At 36.9% G+C, this 23941-nt stretch overlaps 1 protein-coding gene across 10 annotated transcripts in view; it reads left to right on the top strand.

Moving 5' to 3' along the window:
* Nucleotides 1-23941, top strand: part of CRACR2A (calcium release activated channel regulator 2A) — an 80506-nt gene that overhangs the window by 22905 nt on the left and 33660 nt on the right. For 7 of the 10 annotated variants that reach the window (XM_080577214.1, XM_080577210.1, XM_080577218.1 and 4 more), the window contains exons 2-9: nt 286-388; nt 3063-3300; nt 7177-7288; nt 9434-9599; nt 11217-11363; nt 16112-16202; nt 19849-19944; nt 22756-22943. In XM_080577214.1, the coding sequence (XP_080433340.1) occupies nt 3133-3300; nt 7177-7288; nt 9434-9599; nt 11217-11363; nt 16112-16202; nt 19849-19944; nt 22756-22943 (968 nt within the window). In that variant the 5' untranslated portion in view covers nt 286-388; nt 3063-3132. The remainder of the gene's footprint in view (nt 1-285; nt 389-3062; nt 3301-7176; nt 7289-9433; nt 9600-11216; nt 11364-16111; nt 16203-19848; nt 19945-22755; nt 22944-23941) is intronic. The other 3 variants (XM_080577217.1, XM_080577211.1, XM_080577216.1) reach the window with 1 other exon arrangement.

The raw sequence follows: 23941 nt of genomic DNA, 5'->3' as shown, positions 1-23941 counted from the left end.
AATTTCCATGTAATTCATTTGTGAGAGTGGCTATGTAGACTCAGAGCAAAGATTCACCTAGATTATATTGTATTTTTGAGACTGGCTAATACTAGAAATTTCAAGAAAGGGATAAAGAGAGAGAGCAATTCGGGAGTGATCTTTCCCTTAGTGTATATTCCCACAGTGGTTGGTCACTCTTCCTAAGCTAGAAATTTTCGTAATAAGAGAAGGAGTATAGCTGACCAGGCAGGTGTAATAGTCAAATGCCCGTGACAACATTTACTAACCTTGTTCATTTTCCAGGGCCTGCTGGAACGCCGCAGGCGCAATGACAAGCTTTGGTGACTTTCGGGGTGTAGAGTGCCGTGAGCCCACCAGAGGGCTCACACGCTACGGAAATGAGTAGGTCAGTCTGCTGTGCGCATGCTTTGTATAAGCATCTGATTTCTGTGCTTTGTAAAGCACCCCTGTATGTCGTGTGTTATAACTGAAGTCAGGCCCATTACAAGAAGTTTCCTAAAACAGGCTGGTAGTGTATATAGCCAACTGTTGCCTGCTCTCAGGAAGTTTTTTGTTCTGCTGCTCCATCACGTGAGGACTGTCTTGGGAAATGTCTAAGTTTATAACTGCTTAGGAAAGATTTTGACAGCTAAGTTCTTTGGTCATTAAAACATTTTCAGCTTTGGAGAGTATTTGAACTGCAGTACTGGGATGCTCAGAGTTGTAGGAGAGCATGAGGAAAAAAGTTCTGAGAACTGCGTGCTCAGCTCCATTGGGAAGAGGCCTGAAGCTAAATCAGAATGTGCTAGATTTACCAAGGTGATACCATGAAAGTTGGTCAAAGAAACTCTCTAATACTCAGTTAGGAGTTTTAGAAAGCAGGTGTTCTTTAATTGTGGTGCTGGATACCCAGGGAATCTCTCCACCTAGTGTGCGTGCCAAACTGTCCAAACTACAGGGGTTATATGCAATCAGAACATACATATTCATATATTTCATAGAAATAATCAACATATTCATACTATTTCCCATAATTCGTTAAAATATGTAAATGTTCCTGACACATGCACATTTGCTTGACCACATTTGATTGTGGTCTTCCGGGGGGTCTGTGGTGGTTGTCAGTAGTCTTCCTCACTATGTTCGCTGCTTGAACCCAGTTCTTGCATATGCTCAGACCATCTTGTTCTTTCTTGTTTTGTTGTTCCAACTTAGACATGCATCCTAAACTAAGTGATTTACATGTCAAAAGACATGTGCACACCATGAATTCCTCACCTATTTTTTACAGGCACATCTTTCAGGCCTAGGTTATCTTGCCCCCCTTTCCCCTGTCTTGGGATACAATTCTGTGTGGTCTTACAGATAAGACTGACTAATTAGTCAACTATATGTTCTTCTGACTCAGTATCAAAGGTTTGCAGATTTTTGCCAAATGGAGTTAGAGTGTGAGAGTGATTTGCTCATCAAAATCCGAAAATGGATGGAAGTCCAAGGCTAGTTTACAGTGCTTTTTTACTTACCTGCAGCATACAAAGTCTAGTAGCCTGGTCCATAGCCAATATAGATAAATCACTTTGAAAAGGGACAGAATTTAATGGAAAGCCGTTGCAAGCCACAGGTGTGAGGAACTGTACATCTAAGAATGTCTTGAAAGATGGTATGTTTAAAGATGGATAAAGCGCTGCCTGTTAGAACTCAAGCACAGAATTGAGTAGACTCTGGCTGACCTACTCTGTGTGATCAGAGCCTTTTCTACCTAATAAACAGAGTAGAAAAGCAGAAGTTCTATTTTTCTTAGATTCTACCTTCACATCCATGCAATGCCCAGGCCTGCAGTCTGGAGACTACAGACATACATTTCAGATTCAAATAATTCTCACTGGCCTCTGTTGGAGTTATTCCAGATTGTGCCAGTCAGGCTTTGTTCCTTCATATGAAAAGCTTCTCAAAATATATTTCTCTCTTAAAAATCATCAGACAAATTTTTGGCTACTTTAGATAGACCTATTTAGAAAAATAGAAAAACGAATCCAAGATACAGATATAAAGTCAAGTTGCTGCATGTCATCTGAGCATTGGTAATTGTATACATTCTTAGGCTGTCACAATTACACAGTACTCCAGCGAAGGAGACTTTTTATAAACTTGATTTACCCACATGATAATGAGTTAGGGTCATACAGAGAGTCTTACCAAACATAAGGTGAGCCATGGAAAAAGATGGATATTCAATAGTGCCTTTGAACTCATTTGAAGTTTGGAAAAGCCTGCTTCTTTTGTATTGTTACTGCATGTTGTACAATTTAGAATAAGTTTGGAGAGGGAAAAATATTTCCATCAGAATTCCCAGAATGAATTTAAGATAAAATTATACGCAAACATGAGTTACACACAAGTATTTTCATGAAGGGGGTCTAACAAATTTTCACAGAGACTCTGGAATGTGTTTAATTTATGAAGTCTTTCCACCAAGCTCACTAGCAATTAGATGTTTCACAGGTGAAAGTCAAACACCTAAGTTATGTTTCAGAATTCCATAATACATTAGCTTTCTCTTAATTTTAGTGATTTAAAATATAAGTTCAAACAAGTGATCCATCCATCAGATTCCATCAGTCATCAATCATTTTTCATTCATTAGCTATCATGTGCACATACTGTACTCCAAAGCACTGGATACAAATTGTGATAATGTGGTGTTAAGATGATCAGTCACAAGCATATCAATTGAATAACTGTAGTAACTTTAAATATTTTTTAATATGTTTTTCTTGTGTTTTCTTTTTGTTCCAGTTAATTGATTGTCTGTATTTCTTATTAAACTGTCTGATTTTGCTTTGAGATTCTTTTTCAGAACTAGGATACTTTTTGTCTTGTCCTTCACTCAGACTGTCCCCTCCTCATTCACCATCCCATTTGCAGTATGCTTAGTGCAGCCTTAGTGCAAGCATGCATTTTCAAAAAGCTATTTCTTCTTCTAAGATTTTGTGCCTAATTAAAGAGATGGTTGCTAAGAGATTGTTGAAAGTATAATTAAGAGAGTCTAATTTGCTCTTTTTCTTATCTTCCATGCACAGAGTTCAGACCAGAATTTGTGAGTAAATGGGATAGCAGCATCCCAAAATATTCAGTGACAAGATTCTGACAATGGACAGAATGCAAGGAGACTGTGCCAGTCCTGTGCCCTCAGGCGATGCAGAGAAGAGCAGGACTGGAGAAGAGGACCCAGGACCAACTGTGTTGGGAAAAGCACATGAGTTCTTTCAGATTTGTGATGTGGAAGGCAAAGGCTTCATCACTTGCCAAGACATGCAGGTAAAACAAAATTGGCTATGTGGAATGTACAATGAGAGAAACTCCCAATGCATTTAATGAGTTGAGACCAATTAATTTAGAGTTAGAAAATGGGATACCCTCCTGATAAGTTAAAGAGATGCATAGGATTTAAAGTAATCTCTTTGAAGTCTTACGTGCTGTTCTGTGATTCTGTGGTTTTATGATAATCCTTGCAATTGTTTCCACAGAAAAAATAACAAATAAATGGAAAGCTGAAGTAAGTGCAGTTTAAAAAATTGTCCCAGGAATTCCATTCTTGGGAAAGTTGAAAGTCCAGCAAATTCATTGCTTTGCAGTTTGCCCCCATATCAACAATATATTCTGTCCACTAATTTTACCTTTCTGTTTGTTGTTGTTGTTGTTTGTTTTCAGCCAAATTCTGTAAATAGGGTCTTTCACTTTGGTTTCACATTTCAGACAAGTGAAACTCTCAGTTGAATCACATATACATGCAGGAAATGTAGAGAAATAGCATTTTAGCATTATTCAGTGTTCAAAATAAACTAATCAAGTTGTTCTTAAAATAATTGTAGAATCTGAGGGGCCAAATGAAGATTTTCTAAAGTTGTTGTTGAAAAGAAGCAACCACACAACAAAATCTTTTTAAAACACACTGCAAAAATCATAAGAAGACTTGAAAAAAAGACTTGAAAGCAGGGAAGGTAGAAACAATGAAAAAAATATGGTAAAAAGCATGAATGTACTCATGCATGACATGCAAAGCATAATTTCATTGTGGTAATCCATTTTTACTTTAGTACTAATAGATGAAATAGAAATGAGGAGCGGTAGCAAAATAAATTCACTACAAACTACAACGAACTGAAGTATCTAAAATGAGGTAAAGAAGCTTTCCATATTCTCAGAAACAAAAACATGTCTGAGTATATGCAAGTGCGAGACTTTTAACTGCCTGTGTTGAAAAAGCAAAAACCTCACAGTAGACTGCTCAATAGTACCTGTCAATAACTTTCTGTCCAGTTGTGTTGCTGAATTTTGTGAAGACTTGTGCTAATTCTGTGAAGCTGAGCAAGATAAGAGTGCAGATGCTTGCTGTGCTATAGGGTTTTCCAATATATATTATCTCATTGAAGTAACTGAATGCAAAGTAATAACTATGTTTTTAGCGGTAATTTTGGTAAATCCCAATCCACAGAGAACATCCTTTATTTTATTCTCATTTTATTGTCTTTCCAAAACTGAATGGCATATATTTTCACCTAGTAATATATATATATAAATTTATATATATATAAAGTTTTAATGTCTGTTTTTGCAAGGACTGTGAAGACATTTCTTTCTTTGATTCTGGATTTTATGCTTGGATTGTAGGTAAATTTGTACTTGCAGGTTCTAAAACAGATGTTGCGAAAGGTGCAACAGAAAAAGAGTTGAAAAGAACAGATACAGTGTATTTCTTTTATTTCACCCTGATTTTTTGTTTACTCTATATCTGACAACCTCTGTGCGTATGTGTCTGGTTCATTTAAATACAGAAATACGGATGCTCAGAACATTTGAGATGATTTCTCTAAGTTTGCTTTTATTTTCTGATGATTCAATTAAATATAAAGCTACAAGTACAGACCTTTTGAAGATACTGGGATTATCATTGTACCAGTCAACACCTTAGTAAATCAGGAGTAAATCAGCTGAAATCAATGCAACTCCATTGACAAAAAGCTGCATTGAGACCCATCTCTGTTTGACTTTACAGTGATACAGTAACAGTGAATAAAAAATATAAGCCAAAGTTTTATACATTAGTTCCAGTAATTTAAAAAAAAAAATGATTATTTGGAGATTTGGACAGCTTTCTCATTGTGGCATCTTTCTTGTAGTTAACAGTAGAGGCCAGACAGCTCTCAAGAAGCACTCATTTATCAGGTCCTTAGGAGGTAATAGGTACCAAATCTGGTAATAGGAGCTGAGTTTCTGTTCTTTCTGAGAGTTAAAAGAGTAATTAGTCTGAAACACCACCCTCATCAGTGCCAAGTAGGCTGTTAGGATTTTACAGAAGAAGCTAAGTTTTAATTTTCCATTTAGACCTAGGTGATAAAAGTCTAAAGCTTTGTGAAGATGAGTGTGTTTATACAATAAACTGTTGAGAAGTCAGGTGTATCTTTGATTAAGTTCTGTGCTTTAGAAGATCTGTTGCTTTACCTTCTCAGAATCACTTTGGAATTCCTTTTACTGCTCTTTACTTCAGCTTGTACAGGTTTATAATCTATACCATAAACCCTTCATTGCAAGCAGGGAAGACCTAGTTAAAGAACACAATCATCCCTTACCTTGACTGCATGGCCTGCTACCTTGGATAACAGTTTCTGTTGTTCTTGGATTAAAGGAGACACTTTCTTTGTGCCTAAAGCCCTTTCCACAGTGGAACAGAGTAGGACTTTTGCTCTGATTAATTTTATCAACTTGCAATTTTAATATATTGTATATACTATAGGAGTTCAGGGAAGAAATTAAAATACTAACAAAGTAGATGACTTCACCAGTTTATATTGCTTTCCAAGATAAGGAAAGTTTTTATTCTTCCTAGTGCTGCCTTCCAGTGCAAATCCTTGCTATTGTAGTTATAGGGATTGTAGTTGTATGCCACTCCAATTTCCTCCTATTTCTGTCAGTCTATTTGTCTGTGCTTTTAAAAGATGTACAGTAGAACCATTATGTTAGCCCTAAGATAGACCAGCTGGGCCAAATTTAAAGTAAAAAGTGTTTTTTGTGTGTTTGTTTTGTTTTGGTTTTGGTTTTGTTTTCTTCCTGTCTTTAGATTCTCAGGAAAAATAGGTGATTTTTTGAAGGTGGTTTAATGAAGTTTCATCTTCTTTGGTATGAGCATGCTCTATTGAAGGAATAGACAGATGGTAAACAAAGTGATTACAGGAGCAGCAGGTTTTTTCCTTCTGTAGCTTTTTTGCTTTTTTTTTTTTTATTTATACTTTTTAAAGCAGCTTTAATTAGGACACTATTCTTTCTCTAATGTTTTTGGTCAGAGAGTCTCTTGCCTGACACCGTGACATGCAAACAGGCATTCAGCTCTTCTGGCAGGTTTGCCCAAGTGCATGATAATCAGGGCATTTCATGAGGTTGCTGGGACTCCACTTTAAGTCCTAATTCTTCCCTGTGAGATAGGAATACGCTTCACAAGGAGAGTCACAGAATCACAGAATCATCTAGGTTGGAAGAGACCTCCAAGATCATCTAGTTCAACCTCTGACCTAACACTAAGTACTCCACTAAACCATATCGCTAAGCTCTACATCTAAACATCTCTTAAAGACCTCCAGGGATGGTGGGTGACTCAACCACTTCCCTGGGCAGCCCATTCCAATGCCTAACAACCCTTTCAGTAAAGAAGTTCTTCCTAATATCCAACCTAAACCTCCCCTGGCACAACTTTAGCCCATTCCCCTTCGTCCTGTCACCATGCATGTGGGAGAACAGACCAATCCCCACCTCGCTACAGCCTCCTTTAAAGTACCTGTAGAGAGCGATAAGGTCGCCCCTGAGCCTCCTCTTCTCCAGGCTGAACAACCTCAGCTCCCTCAGCCGCTCCTCGTAAGACTTGTTCTCCAGACCCCTCACCAGCTTCGTTGCCCTTCTCTGGACTTGCTTGTTCTCACTTTTTTGTTGTAAAGAATTCATAAAGGCAAATCGTGAAGTCGTAAGAGCATACCTTCTAAAGTTAATGTTGTTTCAGCCTTTGAGAAGTATTTGAATTTTCCTTCTGGGTAAAAAAAAAAAAAGGCCTATATGGCCTATATTACAGGGATTTTTGTCTTGTTTATAGCTTCCATTCTTATCCTGTGGTAGTAAGTGAAGTCGCAGCATGTTTTGTCATTTCAGAGACTGTATCCTGAGTTACCTCTTAGCCTGGAAGAGCTTGAAAAAGTTTTTGTTATGTTGGATGCGGATGGCAATGGCTCACTTACCCCAAAGGAGTTCACCACAGGATTCAGTGAGTTTGGAAAGCATGTCTCCTATATAGACTCTTATTCGGGTTCTTTACTCTCCACCTGAATCTTTTATCCTAACAGTACACTTACGATGCGCACAGGGAAACTGTTCCCCAGATACAGCGGATATATGAAGAAGTGGTCAAACAATGTCTATAAGATGTCTACAAAAGTTCATTCTCATCAAAGGGCTCCAGGGTGTTTCTCTCCTGTGTGAGATGGGAAGTCATGGCACAGTGACACAGTGAAAACTCAATAAGCAAAGTTATTAAGCAGGTATTCTTTGTTACGGTGCCGGGTGCGTGTGGGATCTTTCCACTTAACACGCGCACTAAGGGTTACTGGCAGTGTGCTTATATTAGTGGGATATATGCATATTCATTTCCTGTAACTCTTTTGCATATTCATCAGATATGTGAATAATCATTAACATAGGTTCATCAGGTCTCCGAAGAATCATTAACATAGGTTCCCACCCCTATTTGCATGCGTACTGGAGTCCTTGGGTGGATGAACATCATATAATATAACATAACACATGATGCTTGATGTACAGCTACTATACCTCTTGTCTTCCTAGTTTTCTTTTTATGAATGTAGCAGAAGGTACAAAACAAAAAGCTACAAAAGAAAAAACCCTTTTCCTTTTCTTTCTTTCTTTCTTTTTTTTTAGCAGTCTTTGCAGTTCTTAAGATTTTTCACTCTCTTGTTTTTATATCTACCCTCTTTATCTCCGAGATGTGGCTAGCATTTTTGTTTAATGTATTCATTGTAGGGTCTCAGTTTCCCTACTTTTTGAGATCGATACGCTGGATCCAGAGTACTTTTCTACATACTATCCCCTCCACACCCTCCCACTTTGAGAAGAGAATTTAGACTGTTTCACAGTTTGTTAATTTACTTGAGCCTTTCAACCCAGCTGACTTCAGTAATATGTATTCTTGCTTAAACTCATGTTTGATTTAAACTGAAACAACTCATTTGTCAAACCATGGTTATTTCTTGTAATCAACTCTTCTATAGTGTTCTTCTCTAGTATTTGCCCTTACTAGAGCAAATCCAAGGTAACATTGATGCAGTGAAAACTCAATAACCAAAGTTATTAAGCAGGTATTCTTTATTATGGCACCAAATGTGTGTAGGATTGCTCCACCCAACCCACACACACACCAAGGCTTACTGGCAGCGTGTTTATATTAGTGGGATATATGCATATTCATTTCATTTCCTGTAAGTCTCTTGCATATTCATCAGGTATGCGAATAATCATTAACATAGCTTCCCACACCTTTTCGCATACGTACTGGAGTCCTTGGGTGGTCATCTGGCATACTCCGGTGGTCTTTTAATGAAGGCCAGAAGTCTTCCTTGCTGCTAAACTTCTGACCTTTCCTTTCTTTGAAAGACTTCAGCAGTCAAGCCAGTTCTTGCTGGTTCCATTATCTTATGCATACAGTCTTTTACTCCCTTATCTTTGGTGTCATTAACATACAATTGTGTTAGCTAAGACCTATATATTCAACATCCTTTATCTTGTTCCTTGTCTCAACATGATGTGTTGCTGGATGGTGAATAATTGATGAGAAAGTCTCATGACTTTCATACAAGTCCCTTGTGATTATGATGTGGTGCCAATAGTCAGGAATACCTGAATCTTGCTATTATTAATAGAAATATCCTGAATAGGTGGAAGAAAAGAATGTAGGGGTGAAGTCTAGAGGAATTAAAATACATGTGAGTCAAATGGGGGAAAAATGAGTATGAAAAAAAATCTAGCTTTGATATGCAGTTACAAGCAGGAATTTGAAGCATATTAAGAAATTTTAAGCATATCTAGGAGACCAGAACATCTATAAAGTGGTTGTTGCCACAGTTTATGTCTTTTGTTTATGGAAGTCTGAACTTTTTCAGTGTGTTTGTGAATTTTGAGGACAAAACCAGGCACAGACCTCAGGTATCCTCTTGTCAGGCCTCATGATTTAGTTGTTTCATGATACTCCCTTTGCTCGTAAACAAGTGGGTTTTCCTTCCTCAAAAATTATATTTACTGTTTAATTTGATCTTTGTTATGTTCTTCAATGACATTACTTCTTATAGTGATTTCTGAAAATGCTAAACTTATAACCTATGTAATTTTTAAATCTTAGGCCAGTTTCTTTTGGGGCAGATTGCTTTAAATAAAGAAATGCAACAATCAGAAGCTGAAACAGCCTGCCTACCTAAAAGTAAAGAGACTGTGAGAGATGATGATGATGAGGAATTCCAGTTCTCAAATCTGATGGATCGGCTTGGAGCAAAAAAGGTCTTGGAGGAGTGAGTTTTCCCAGCAATAGTAATGGATTACACAATCTTTTATGATTCAACTCTGTGGTTTGATTTTAATGGAACTCAAGAGAAATGATGAGAAATAAGGCCTTTCATTAACATGGTGACTCTTTAAAAATTAATTTTCTTAGCTGTTAGAAAGGATAAAATGACATTCAGCCCAAAATTTCCAAGAGCAAAGCTATTGCATTGTAGTCATGTGAAACATGTCTGTTCCATATGAAAACTATACTGACATAGCATGGATTTTGAAAATAGATAATTACTAGTATGTTGTTTGAGAATTCACAGGTGCTACTGATTTCAAAAACAAAACCAGTACATGGTGACTGCTTTGTTGTTGTTGTTTTTTTGATAAGGAATGTGTTTAAAGTGCACCAGTTAACCATAAGCAAGAATGTTTGCTCTGCTCTGCATTTATTTGTAAATTGTGATTGCTATGATGACACTTACCTCTTCCAGGACCAGGATGATGTCCTCTGAAACAAAGAATCCAAAAACATCCACTGCTGAAAGAGTTTCTTGTGCATTGGTCTGATGTTCATTGGTTAATCACAATCAATGTACTATATCAAAGAAAGCACAGGGACAAAAATTGGAGAGAATCTGGACAGATAATAAAAATCTCTAAGAGATGTATCAGTGATCCTTATCATGAAATAGAAATGCTTATCAGTGCTTTTGTTCACCTGACTGCCTGTTATAGGAAAGAGCTGATTGGCAGTCATCCTGAAAGGCTTTCAATATGAAGAGATTGTTATGTACTTTTTCTATCCTCATCCTCATTTTGTCCTTTAAATATAGCACTCATAGCTGTCTAGGTTCAGCCTAACAGTGCATGTGGAAGAGAACGACTCAGGAAGAAACAATCAAAAGAAGTTATTCAGGGAAATTTCAGCAAAGTGTTTAAAAAAATGTATCATTCACAGTAGAACATTCCCCCCCCGCCCCTTATCTCGAGAATGGTTACAGAAGGAAAACATTCTGTTTCAAAATCTTTAATTCAAATTTTTTAAGATGTGTCCTGATTTTATTTTTATTTTTATTATTATTTTTTTTAGCAGACTACCATGGAATTAAAATGAAGTAAAAATGAAAGAAGACACTACAAATGCAATTTATAGTACCTTAGTAACTTAGGAGCCTGAGTTTCATTCATTTGTCATGAGAAAATTTTTTTGATTAGCTTTTCCACTGTCCCTTGCCTACTGGATTGGTGGAAAATTCTCTGCTTCTAATAAAAGTGATAGGATGGTACTAATCACAGGAGACAGATGAGATATTTATCTCCTTTCTTCTCAATTTCTGGTTAGATGAAGTGTCTAACAAGGCACCCAACAAACAAGCAATTTCTGTGATTCCTTGCAGTCATGCATGACCTGATGTTATGATCAATATTTTGGAATAAAAGTGATTGCTATCATTACCCACCTACCTCATCCTTTTCCATTCTGAGTCTGCTTAAACAGCCCTTGTTTTTAATTAGCCTTGTGTTCTGACTAGTAATGCCTTGAAGCTGCCCTTCCGTTACTAGGATGCGGCAAACATTTACTGTAGACTGAGGAATGTTCTCTTATAGCAGTCTTTTATTATCTTTTGTTTCAGTGAAAGTGATGTGAAGCAGCTTTGGTTGCAGCTGAGAAAAGATGAATCTCACTTACTTTCCAGTTTTGAAGAGTTCCTGGCCAGAATTTTTTCCCAGCTCCAGGATGCAGATAATGAAAAGAATGAGTTGGAATGGGCTCTAAAAAAGTTAGTGCTTTTCTTTCTTGGTCAGTTTGTGTAGTATTACATCTAGCCTACCTACATTTAAGCCTTTGAAATAAGTGAAGTATTTCAGAGGAGAACTGACGGCTATAATTACAAGAGATCCTGTAACATGATGTTTTGTTAGTTGTGAAGAGTAAAATTATATATACTGCAGAACTATCTGAAATTAGCTTTTCTTTTCCTGTTAACAGATTGTATTGACTGAAATTCTTTTGCAGATGTCTTTTACTTCATTGCAGTTCTAAGACAATACTAAGCAATTCACATCTAGTTAATAAGCTTGACTCCAGAGGGCAGTCAGATTTATACTTACGCAGATTATAGTTGAAGTTCACCTATAATTTTTATTTATATCAATTTTATAATTTTATATGTATATGATTTACATATATATTAATAACTCACGGTTTTCAGATCAGATCTGGAAGCTCTTACACTTTCTGAATTGTTTTAATACTTTTGTGGGATATGGTATGAACCAGAGCAGTATAGGCTGTGCTTCCAGTAGCTTTTCTGTCTGCTCTGTTAAATTTCAGTGCAATAATATTTTAGATTCATAGAGAGAGCAATCTTCGGACCAGCAGATATTGTACACAGTATCTTTTTTCATTCACGGTATCATTGTTTGAAAAATATGTTGAGATAAAGTTGTCTGACATTTGTATATTAGTGGTATTAGAACATAATATATTTATAAGCATTGAGCAATACAGGCAAATATACTTGTTGAAAATTTCATCACTATTTTTGTTATATTGAGAATGTGACAAGGCTTCTGAAGGAAGAAAAAGGAAGAACACACGGCCATTGAAGACAAACTAGTTGATACTGATTGCAGAATTTTCAAGCGTGATTTTTAAGCCTTGAGACACCTTGTCTGTTGGAAACAGCATAGTGAGAGTTATGTTGTCTGTTTTAGCCTACAGATTGTTAATGATCAAGTGTGGTAGTTTTTGTTTCTTTTTTTTTGTTTGTTTTTGTTTTCTAGAATCTTGTCTGTGTTTGTTTGGGAGCTGAATAAATCAATATTTCTATCTAGTAGCAGCAACCATCACAGAGGTGCAGTGCATGGAGCATTAGCATCACATGACTTTTCTGACTTACATGAAATCTCTACCTTAAAAATGCATTGGATCTTTATGTCTTTGTAGTAAAAACAGTTTTGCATTAATTTCTTCTTCCTATTGCTCCTGATAACACCTCTGATGTCAGCACATAAATCCTTGCTTTGTTTGTAATGAATAGCTGGAAGGAGTCAGATCTGTCACAGTAGTAGTGCTGCCTTAGATAACAGTGGGTATGAATAACCTCTCTTGGGGGAAAAAAAAAAAAGCACAAATAAGAGCAAAGCTCAAGATAAGACCATACAGAAGGGGATTTTTTTTTATACCCACATATTTCTAAGCACAAAGTCTGCATAGAATGGTCAGGATTTACTATGGGGACACAGAAGATAAGAGATGCTGGTTATTGAGGTCTCATCATCTCTCTTGTGTTGTGCTTGATGACAATAAGCACCCTTTGGAAGTTGAGAATGAATATGGACTTTCATTTTTCCTACCTGCCTCAGCTCTGTGTGTCATTAAGCAATACTGTAGTTTACTCTCAGCCTTTTGTCTTCTCTCCTAGATGTAGGCTGTGCTTTTGTCTTAGATTTATTTCTTTTTTTCTGAGCTGGATTTCCTGAGAACCTTCACGTGCATGTACTGGGATCTTTATGCACTGTCAATCTATGCTATCAACATATGCCGTTCTTTTGTCCTTGGATTTTGTCTTTTCTTCTGGAGCTTTCACACGTGCATATTTCTATTCATGTTATGGGGACCTGAATCTAAGAGACCCAGGTTATTTACCCTGTCCTGGTCAAACAGATAAAGTACACTGCTGCTGTTCCCATTTGTAGGTCCAGCCAGTAGTGAGGCTGAGTATATATGTCCTCAATAAACATATGTGCGGATACACACATGGGGGCTACACAGACTAATACTGATTGGAGAGCAGTGCCTCTACTGGCACCCCCGTAAACACAAGCAGCATTCACATAAACATGAAGGATGTTTCTCCCCTCCTGATCAGGAGTAAATTTTACTAGGGACAATATACACACATGCTGCCCTCCCCCACACTGATTTTATTCAGAAACAAGCCTGCATCCACATATCCTTTCAATAGTAGCATGGGCCTTAGGTCCACCTAATGTCCATGCCTGCATCCTGGGCCCCTTACCCATTGCTCAGCCCGTGGGTCTTTCCAGATGTGAGTCTCCTACTCACTGCCCTGTTCGCGTTGACTGATGTTTGCTACCACAACGTGTTAATTTGCTCACTCATGATTACAATCATTGTAACAACCACAGATCCTTGAAGCAAAGGGCTTTTCACGTCCATCTAATGCCCATGTCAGGACCCTAGTCCCTGTACCTCCAGTCATCAGCTCAGACCTTGAGACTTTCCAGATGCAGATCTCCTCCTCCTTGCTGGTTAGTTTAGCTTTAGGTGTGCTAATGATTAACGCCCACATGGAATAGATGTTGAGTTCCCACAGAGAATGTTTAGAAATAGGATGTAATAAGAGGATAGGATAGTCTATGATAAACAGACACAGGGCTTGACCAGATAAATATAATGACCATCATATTGCTCCCTCTTGACTTAGCCATTTATCCACCCTACTTTCCTTTTTCACATCCACCTTTGTCCCTTTCTCTATCCTTGCCTTCTCATAAATAAAAACATCTTGTTCCTAAATACTTTTGTGACTTCGGTTTTCATGGTGCTGCCAAAAACTATGCTTCAAAACACGAGAGGATTTCAGCAGTTTATTAATATGGGACTAAAGTTATTCTCCCTGTCACACAGAAGCAAAGAAAGTATTTATTGCTGTCATGGAAATACTGACTTCTAAGCAGTATGTTCTGCCTGTGCAAAGTTACAGGGTTTTTCATTACATAGTCAATCTAGTTCTGATCAAAGTGATTGCATGAATATGATCTTTTAAATTATGATCTTAGCATGTCTACCATACCTTTCTAAATAATTTTTATGAATATGTGTAATTTTATGTCATTGAAAAATGCTATTATGAAGCATTTTCTTATTTTAAAGAAAATAAAATTTGAGATCAGAACATGATCAGAACAGGGAAGTAAAACAATAAATTGTCTGGATTTTCCAGCACTCCCTGTTTGGAGCATTGCAGTCACATGAAGAGGCCGTCATCTGGGCTGCTTTTCTCATCTAGTCTGAGTTTACACAAATGTAGATGACAGCAAATTTTCTCTTTTTCTTTTTTCAAATTGGTATGGGTTAATATACGTTTATTGCTGCTGTAAATCCTGAGAAAACACCTTCCACCCTCATTTCTATCTGTTACTAAAAATTGCAAGCTGGCAATGTCAAGTGTTGTGATATTTGAAAGGGGGAAAGAAAGACTTGTTTATGAAGTTTCTCACTTCTTTTAGCCTAGGTAAGTTTTTTCCAGTTTGCTTTGAATTTTTTCAGCTTTATGTGAGAAGTGAGTCAAGCTTTTTATAATTGAAAATACAGACTTTGTAAAGCGTTAGGTACGAAAAGTATAGTAGGTTCCCCAAAGTAAAAAATTAATGTTTTATTTTTTTTTCCTACTGTATATTCTTTGTATTGCTCTTGTTAATGTGAATGCCCTAGAAGGTTCTTTTCTTTATTTGTAATGGATGCATTCTCCAGATTGCTGAAGGAACACCTCTAGCAAGAGGGATAAGGGGGAACTATGTAGTAATGTCATGTAAAGATCCTATTAGTCTCTATTAAAAATCACTCTTGGGTGTGCCCTGAATTTGATGCAAAGTGATTTATGGTTTTCAGTTTCTGGATTAATGAAAATAACATAGCATAGCATAGCAGCAGAACAAAGGAACAGCCCTTTCAGTAGTTATTTATTTAATTCTTTTGGTCCAAACTGAAGCATCTACTTGATGTAATTCTTCATCTATCAAACTGCAGTGAGATTGTTATATTATATGGTGAAAAGTGAGCTCTGTCCTTCCTTCCTTTTTCCTACTGTCAGATACATATTTGCATAGCATATTTATGTCTGTTCTTTAGCTGAGCTTTAAAAATTGTTTCTGCAAAGCTCTTAGAAAGGAAGTAAGGCATCTTTCAAGAAGGACTTTCAGGAAGTCCATTCTAGCCAAGACTTCTTAGTCATGATAGAAGTACCTCATTTAATGCTCTTGAATGGTGAACAACGCAGTCCTACAGTAAAAAGTGATGTTGCATTGGAAACGCTTTTAACTGGCAAACTTAGACTCCGGTATAGTTATTAGTGTCACTAGGGAGTTCTATTCCTTAAATCTTAGATTTAGTAGTCATTAAAACTGCATAATGAACAGCTGCTTTATATGGAAACATCAGATGTGTAGCTTTATGTAGTTTTTTTGTGTAACTTTTTTATTTTATGTAACCTTTGAGCTGTTGAAGCTTTTTTTTCCTCATGATTTTAGTCATTGCTGTTGTTGTTTGTTTGTTTGATTGTTATTTTTTTTAGATCTGTGATCTTTCCTGCACGTGAACACCACACTATATTCTTACCCTCAGTACATTCTCTGGGGACTTATGTTAAGGCAAAAATGTGTAGGGCTTATTTGGTAGTTGTGAGACGTAACCTGAAGTAATGCTACAAAAGTAAAAAAAATAAAAGTAAAAGGTAAAAGTAATGCTACATACATTCGGTATACTTTTATCTCTTATTAGAAAAACTGCAGCTTTTGATGAAGAAATTCAAAATCTCTATGAAGAAATGGAACAGCAAATCAAAAAGGAGAAAGAGGAGTTTCTCTTGAAAGTGAGTGTCTGTTGTTACTGTTGGCCTGAATTCTGCTCCTATTTCCAGTGGTTTAATACTCATTCTGGGTGTGGAATAAGAGCCCACAAAATGTGTTTCACAACAGAGTTATAAAAAACAGCATTTTCCTCACTGATGCTTTTGATCTGATCCAGGCTCTACAGCTTCCAACTGAATGACTTTGATGAAAGGAACATCAGTGTACTGTGCTCAGTGGTTGGCATACAGTAGCAGCTGATTTTCTTTTGAAAGTCCATGGAACTACTGCTTCATTGTATTATCGATGCTTCTACAGATCCAACTGCTGGATACAGTTAGCAAAAATGTTTTCTGAGGTTGTTCACAGCAGCACTAATCTTGTTGAGTTCTGCAAGCTCTCCTTTTGTGGAGGGGATAAGTTCTCACTGAACTGCAACAACAGCTATTCAAGTAATGGTAATTTCTGAAACCAGTACACCTGTTTGCATGATAATCTTATGTCAGATTCTTTTGTCAGTGCCATAATTCCTCCAGAACACTTAACATCGAATTCCCTTTTCTTCTGAAAAGTCTACTTTAAATCTCACCTATTGCTTTTAATAATCTGTTCTTTTGATTTTTCTTCCCCGTCTCTCTCCCCCCACCCCCCACCCTCCCCCCCCGAACAAGGAAACTAACAAGAAGTCCCAATACGCTGCAGGAAACAGTCACCTAAGAATCATTTGGGTGGGCACCTCAGCTGCTCTTTCACACTAGATCAGGTTGCTCAGGGCCTTGTCTAGTTGAGTTTCGAGTATGCCAACGATGAAGATTCCACAGCAGCTCTGGGACAACCAATCGTAAGCCAGTGTTTCATGCCTTTTTGTTTTTTTGAAAGCACTTGTATCAATGAAAACAATATATGTTTTCATATAACCTATGGTACTCAAAATGTTGCCCAAACTAGTGGATATTCATCAAAGATCACCTCAATTCTCAATCAGATATGATATCTAAAGAAATCCTTTTGTGGTCCAAATGTATAAAGTGTTTTTTTTTTTCTTTTTTTTTAGCTAAAGGTGTCTTAATCAGTTGTCTAAAGGATCTTCTAAGTCTTCTAAGTCTTTATTTGCCTCAAAGGCAAGAACATGATTCATAAACTTCAGTTTTTACATTCCACGTTGAGAGCAGTTTTCAGTGGTGGATGAGATGAAACCTTTATATAAAGTTTGCATATCAATTGAAGAATAACAAGTATTTGCAACTTTGCCTGCTGGTGGAAGAATTGGTTTATACCCTATTAACACCCCATAACTGAAGTTGTGTTGAAAATTCTAAAACATAAAAACCAACAACCCTCCAACCCCACCCAAAAAAAAAAACCCAACCAAAAAAAAAAATATGACTCTTTCTGTAAGCAATGATCGTTGGATCTCCTAATTAGTTGTATTTTTGAGCCAAAGCCATTTATTTCAAGCTGTTCCATTAAAGCTTCCCACTGAAGCTATTTACAGTTTAGTCAATGTTCACGCTAGTGGCTTAGTCAGCTTTCACACTAGTGGTTGTCCTGATACTGTAAAAGTCGGTCAAAGAAACTCTCTAATACTCAGTTTGGAGTTTTAGAAAGCAGGCATTCTTTGATTGTGGCACTGGGCACACAGGAGATCGCTCCATCTTGTGTGCATGCCGAATCGTCCAAGCTACAAGGGTTATATACAGTTAGAACGTGCATATTAATTAGATGTCAGAGAAATAATCAACATATTCATACTATTTCCCATAATTTGTTAAAATATGTAAATGTTCCTGAGACATGCACATTTGTTTGCACTGGTGATCTTTGGTGGTTGTCGGTAGTCTTCCTCACTATGTTTGCTGCTTGAACCTAGTTGTTGCATATGCTCAGGCCATCTTGTTCTTTCTTATCTTGTTGTTCCAGCTTAGACATGCATACTAAACTAAGTGATTTACACATCAAAAGACTCGTGCACACCATGAGTTCCTCACCTATTTTTTATAGGCACATCTTTCAGGCCTAGGTTATCTTGCCCCGCTTTCCCCTGTCTTGGGATACAATTCTGTATGGTCTTACAGATAAGATTGATTCTTTAGAGAGAGTAAGGTAGCATTAGACATATAAAGTTTCTAGTCTACCTTATATCTAACTAAACATAGTGAAATATTTCAAATTTGGTTCTATTATTCTATAAGGGAGAGAACTATATGTTCTTCTGACTTGATATCAGTATGATACTCAAGAAGTATTGTTTTTTGACATGACTAATGTGGGGAGATCTGATTGTTAAGTTATTTCTCTAATGCAAAGTCTCACAAAGACTGTACTGCCAGGAGAGATGCATTGATGCCATATAAAAAGGGAATTATGGCTTGAATATAGAATATCTCTTGAAGAATACGTTTAAAGAAATTGTTAGGATAACAAATAAGCACAAATTGTAGCTATTTAAGATACTTAGTACCCTGCTGACTGAAATCTGTATCAAGATCTGTTAGTCTGTCTTTTTCACTTGGGTATATATTCTTCCACATAAGAAGCCAGTTACATGCATTTGATTACCCTTTTATATGTACTGCTAAAGGGCAAAATAAAGCAGCATGTTGGAACCACTCTTGTGCTTACTGTCTTCTTGTGGGAATTTTTATTTGGAGGCATCTTCCTGAGGAGTTTAGGGGGTAGAAGCATGCTGTAGAGGAATAGGATAGATTCTGAGCTAATATGAACTGCCTGGGACCCCATTTTACTCAGGGGTGGCCTGATGATTTGTCTCAGCTAAGAAGTGTCTGAAGGAGTAATCTTGATTGGCACTTGGAATTGACAGTGATTGCAAGATGATTAAATAGCAGAACAGTTGACAGATTCATATAATTGCTAAATATGTTGCAGAGCTTGAGTCCCAGATCACTTGCTTATATCAGTGGAATATTGGCAAAAGAAATTGTTAGTGATAGATTTTAAAGGTAGCAGTTAATGTTTCTTTTACTTCAACCTGTGTTGCTGTGCAGCAATAGCCTTTATCTCCTGTATCAGTCCTGATACCTTGTATTTGACCTACAGTATGGCTCCATAACAATTTAAATAGGTCCATCTTGGTTCTGTATCTGTTGGTTCTATTCTCATCCCTTCATCACTCTCCTGTATCAGCAGTTGTCTGGTTCAGGAAACCAAAAATACAGAAAGCTACTCACTTTTGTTTGTTTGTATGTTTTTAAATCTCCTGTTTGGTTAGCTCTCTGAAACAGCTCACTGTTGTAAGGAATGAGCATGAATGTTACTGTGGGAGAGGAAGAAGTGTTGTTGGAGACGGGAAGCTATATTGTAACTTCATTGGTTTAGGTTGGCTAAGCTCCTAAGTCTCATGGATATATGCTCTGAGTGTCCAAGACAGAAGAGTTCTGCTTCCACTTTGTAGTGGCTTGAGGCCGATTCATGTGCCGTCAGTGCTTGCTCTAGTAACTGCAGACATTAAAGTTGTTGAACACCACCAGTTTGCAGAAGCTCAGAGTCTAGTTTTATGTATGATACCATCCGTAAATTGAGTTATATCAGTAGCTAGTCATGTTCACTGCTAAAAGCTTTTCTGTTATTTTCACAGCTGATTCCTTATGTTTCTTCCTGCTGATGAAATTGTGCTGTTCTATTAATTTGTTTCCTCTTTGAATTTTGCAGGACACAGAGAGGTTTCAGTCCTACAGCCAAGAGCTGGAGTGCAAGCTCCTGTCGAAAGAACAAGAACTGGAACAATTGGTTCAAAACCAGAAAAGGGTATTAACAGATATCCTCAATTTTTATCTTATCTTTTTTTTTTTTAAGATGATTTTTTTTAAAATTTATTAATATGATTTTTCTTTAGGTGCCATTTTAGGTACCAAAAATATAAGTTGGTGTGATGTGGTTCTGTCTAACTGTAACCTTCTGTTGCTTTTATGTCATGAGTGTAGCTACCTGAGTGCATTTAAAAAATGGAGTTATGGCTGCTAGATTTCTATGTGTATGCTTAGGAAAATGTTACCCTATATATGTAGAGCAGTTTTCCTTTTATATAATAAAATGGAAAAAAAAATGATCCAGGTATTCTCCTCAGGTACTAGGTTAGTTTTATGAAATGTAACATAATTCTTCTGCCTGCAATGTGCTAATGCCCAGACAGCTCAGAAACAGGCTCTTATAGCTTGTATCTTTACTCAAAGCTTGTACCAGCTGTTTCTTTGCTTGTTTGGGAGGATTCAGCACTACAAACTTGAAATGCTCTCTTCTAAACAAATGGGCCTGATACACCTCTCTCTAATAGTTACAGGAGTGCATCTTCTTGAATGCCACTGGCATGCCTGCTTGTGGATGTGTTTAAGAAAATAAAATCAAGCCCACTGCTCTTGTCATTAGTTCTCTTGTATGACAACAGCTTGTCAAGTTCCCCTATTAAAAGCATGCTGTGTTTTATTTCTTAAAGTGCATGGCCTGCTTGGGGAAAGCAGACTATTTCTTCATGTGTAAACTTGCTGTAAAGTCCCTTCAACCCCTTCAAGGGCAGTAAATTAGAAAAGGGAAAAGGAGGTAGCACTGGAATTTAAATGAGCAAACATTTAAACATTTGCCACATTGCAGCACTAGAGCAGAATAACCTGTCCTTTGAAGATGTATGTGGGGACAGATCAGGCATTTTCAGTCTGAAGCTAACTGAAAAGCTATAAGAAAATATTTATTGTAATTTTGTAATGATTTTAATATTCTCCTTTTTTTTTTTTTTTCTTTTAAATGTTTAAAGCTCAATTATCAACCAGCAGCTCTGTAAAAGCCTTTTCCTGTGGTTGTCTAATATGTTTGTGTTCTTAATTGGTATAAAAACACAGAAACTCTTCAAATGTTTACACTCAGTTTTAAGCCTGGTCTGATCACATAACACTGGATGAAACATCAAAAAGTTTTATCTTATATATACCTTATATATCTTGGAAAACAAAACAATTCTGCGTTATTTTCTTTATTATTATTAATCTAATTTTATGGTTTCTTTTTTTCTATATATTGTATTGTTATTGATAGTATTACAGTTTGTAAATTTTATTTGTATTTTCTATTATTTATAATATCCTCTGCACCCTTATGAATTTGCTTAAGTCTCAGCAAAAGTGCTTTGGAAGGACAGGATCTTCCTATTACTATAAAAATTACATTTTTATGGAAGGGAGTCTATGTTGTACAAATGGAATTCTCTGCTTCTTATTGTATGATCAGTATTTGATTATTTTCTGTTATAGTTGCCTACTCTGAATGCTTAACTCAGTGTTATAGACAGTGTTTTTTACATGTATTTTTCTAATTCCTAATAATCACCTCTGAGATGGACTCTCATCCTTCCTCAGATCTGCTTTTGTAATACTATAACCCCACCATTTTCTGATATTACTCTTCATTCATCTAGATATCAATGTGTGCTAGGTTAGCTTCTGCCTGTCTAATGTTTGCCTAATACAGAAAGCACTGTGTCACTTTCACCTCCTCCTCTTGCATGGAAATATACTTTGACAATTAAATCTATTCTTGGTAATGGTAGCATGGTTTAATTAAAATTGCCACACCTGATTATATGAAAGAACCTCTTGGGAATATACTTTTTTTTTTTTTTCAAACTACATTAATAAATCTCTCTTTTTTTTTTTTTAATCTCCCAATATATTTAAATTATTCCTGTGGTGGAAATGATTATCAAAAGTGTGAAAGGAAACTTACAGATGAATTCAGTGTTGTTTCTGCTGACTTAGCCAGAGGGAGGCTCCCTTTGAGGGTCATCTGCCTGACATGACTGAAATACTGATCTGATTCCATATCGACTGGTCTTCTGGAGGCCAAGGTTCCTTTCCCTAGGCCTTTTTGCTGGCTACCATGATCCTGAATTGTCAGCTTGCTCCCATACTGCGTAACTTAGACACAGCACAAGGTATTCTCATCAGTGTTCCCAAATGTGACACAGAAGGAAGCACTGGAGACAGAGCATGTCCAGCATAGCATCCAGGGTAATGAGACTTGTATTAGGTAAAGAAGGTAGGTGGGAGCCAAGGAAAGTGCAGGAGAGTTACTTTGCTTCTCACTTAAAATGATGAATTCTGTGCTGATGGGAGTTCAATCTTGGAAATCTGAGTGAGAGGTCCATAAGAACACATCAGCATTCAGAAGCATTCAGAAATGCAAATCAAATGATAGGATTGTTAAGAAAGGCATAAAGAACAAAACAACCCCCAACTGTATAATACTGTATAAATGCTTCATTGTTCATTTGCACCTAAAATAAATAGGGGGTGGGGAGGGATTTGCAGCTCTGATAAGCAGCTAATTACACCATTTTGCAGTTTGATCTGGTGCATTTTTGAAATGGATGAAGTTCAAGGATAGAGTAGAAAGGTTTTGTTTTAGTATGGCATAACTATGTCTCTATGGAGAGCACCATATGTACTACATTCACATGATGGTTTTGGCAGAAATAGCTTCCCTATTCAGCTAACTTCTAAGACTTGAATTGAAAAGCCAAAGTGCCTCAGTTAGTTATAATACTTTCTCTTCTCTTTTCTTCCACCCCAGTTGGAGCAACAATGTACAGAACTTCTCAGTGGCAAACAAGAAACCAAAGTAGAGAACACCAAGCTGAAGCTGACTAACCAGGAGCTGCTGGATGACCTAGTGAGAACTTCTCATGATCTGCACTTGGCTCAACAACAGTTACAGGTTCTTCAGGAGGAAGCATCAAGGCTACACGAGGAAAAGGAAATGTAAGTCATCAACTGCTGTGGTTCTAGTGCTTTTGCTTGGCATGCCGGTGAGTTTCTTTCTCAGGGTGCTCAGTGTTGTGATTTGAACTTGTGTTATAAGCAGAAACCATCAACAAAGCCAGTTCTAGTCACATCTCCCCATGTAACTCAGCATGTTTTTTGTTGTAGCATGCTGACTTCTGCAGAATCTTTTGCTGCTTCTTCAAAATGTGAATGTTCTCCTCATTCCCCCATTTTTTGAGGTTGCTTAGAATAATAAAAAAAATCACCTAAACTAGTTTTAAAAGTATGTTTTAGTTTTGAAATACCAGTGAAATTAAAATTAGTTGTGGCACATTAATCCATACTCCTCAAAGCTCTATCCATCTGAAGTTCACTTCTCCAAACATATTGTGACTATGAGACAACTAGGACGTACTTCTTCTGTCCATCAAAAGCAAGTCTAGTACATCATTTTTGACCAAGGAGCTTGGCCAGCAAGATAAAAGGCAGCTTATGCTGCTAAATTAAAGCTCACACAAGGCTTTGTGGTGATCCAGAACCATCGTTCTGTTGAAATGTTTTGGATCTCAGATGCTGAATGTAAAAATATTTTTCAAGAAGAAATACTTATGATTAATATTTTGAAGGGTGAAAATGGCCTTTAAGTGACAGATCAACCTGTCTTGTTCCAGCCTTCTGCAGAAAGGGAAATATACATTACATTGAAGTTATAATTTGCAGAAGGGTTCATTGGAGGCCTTCTAATAGAAAATGTTTTTTCAAAAATGATCAGGGATCTGTAAAACTCTCTTGTTGCCAGTGGAGAGCATATGGATGACGTACAGTGGTGTGCATATCTTGCTAGAAGAAATAAATTTCATCAGTCAAGTATGTAACTCAGAGTTGTGGCTATTTGGCACATTTCAAATGTCATATTCTTTTTCTATTAAGCATCGTGCCAAACTCTAGTTAGTTATCACTAATTTATTTTTTCTTGAAGGTATAAATGATGAACA

This window comes from Anser brachyrhynchus, assembly GCF_964034855.1.
Source record: "Anser brachyrhynchus genome assembly, chromosome: 1".
Taxonomy (NCBI): Eukaryota; Metazoa; Chordata; class Aves; order Anseriformes; family Anatidae; genus Anser; species Anser brachyrhynchus.
The sequence above is the reverse complement of the archived record's forward strand: the minus strand, read 5'-3'. Positions and strand labels throughout refer to the sequence as shown.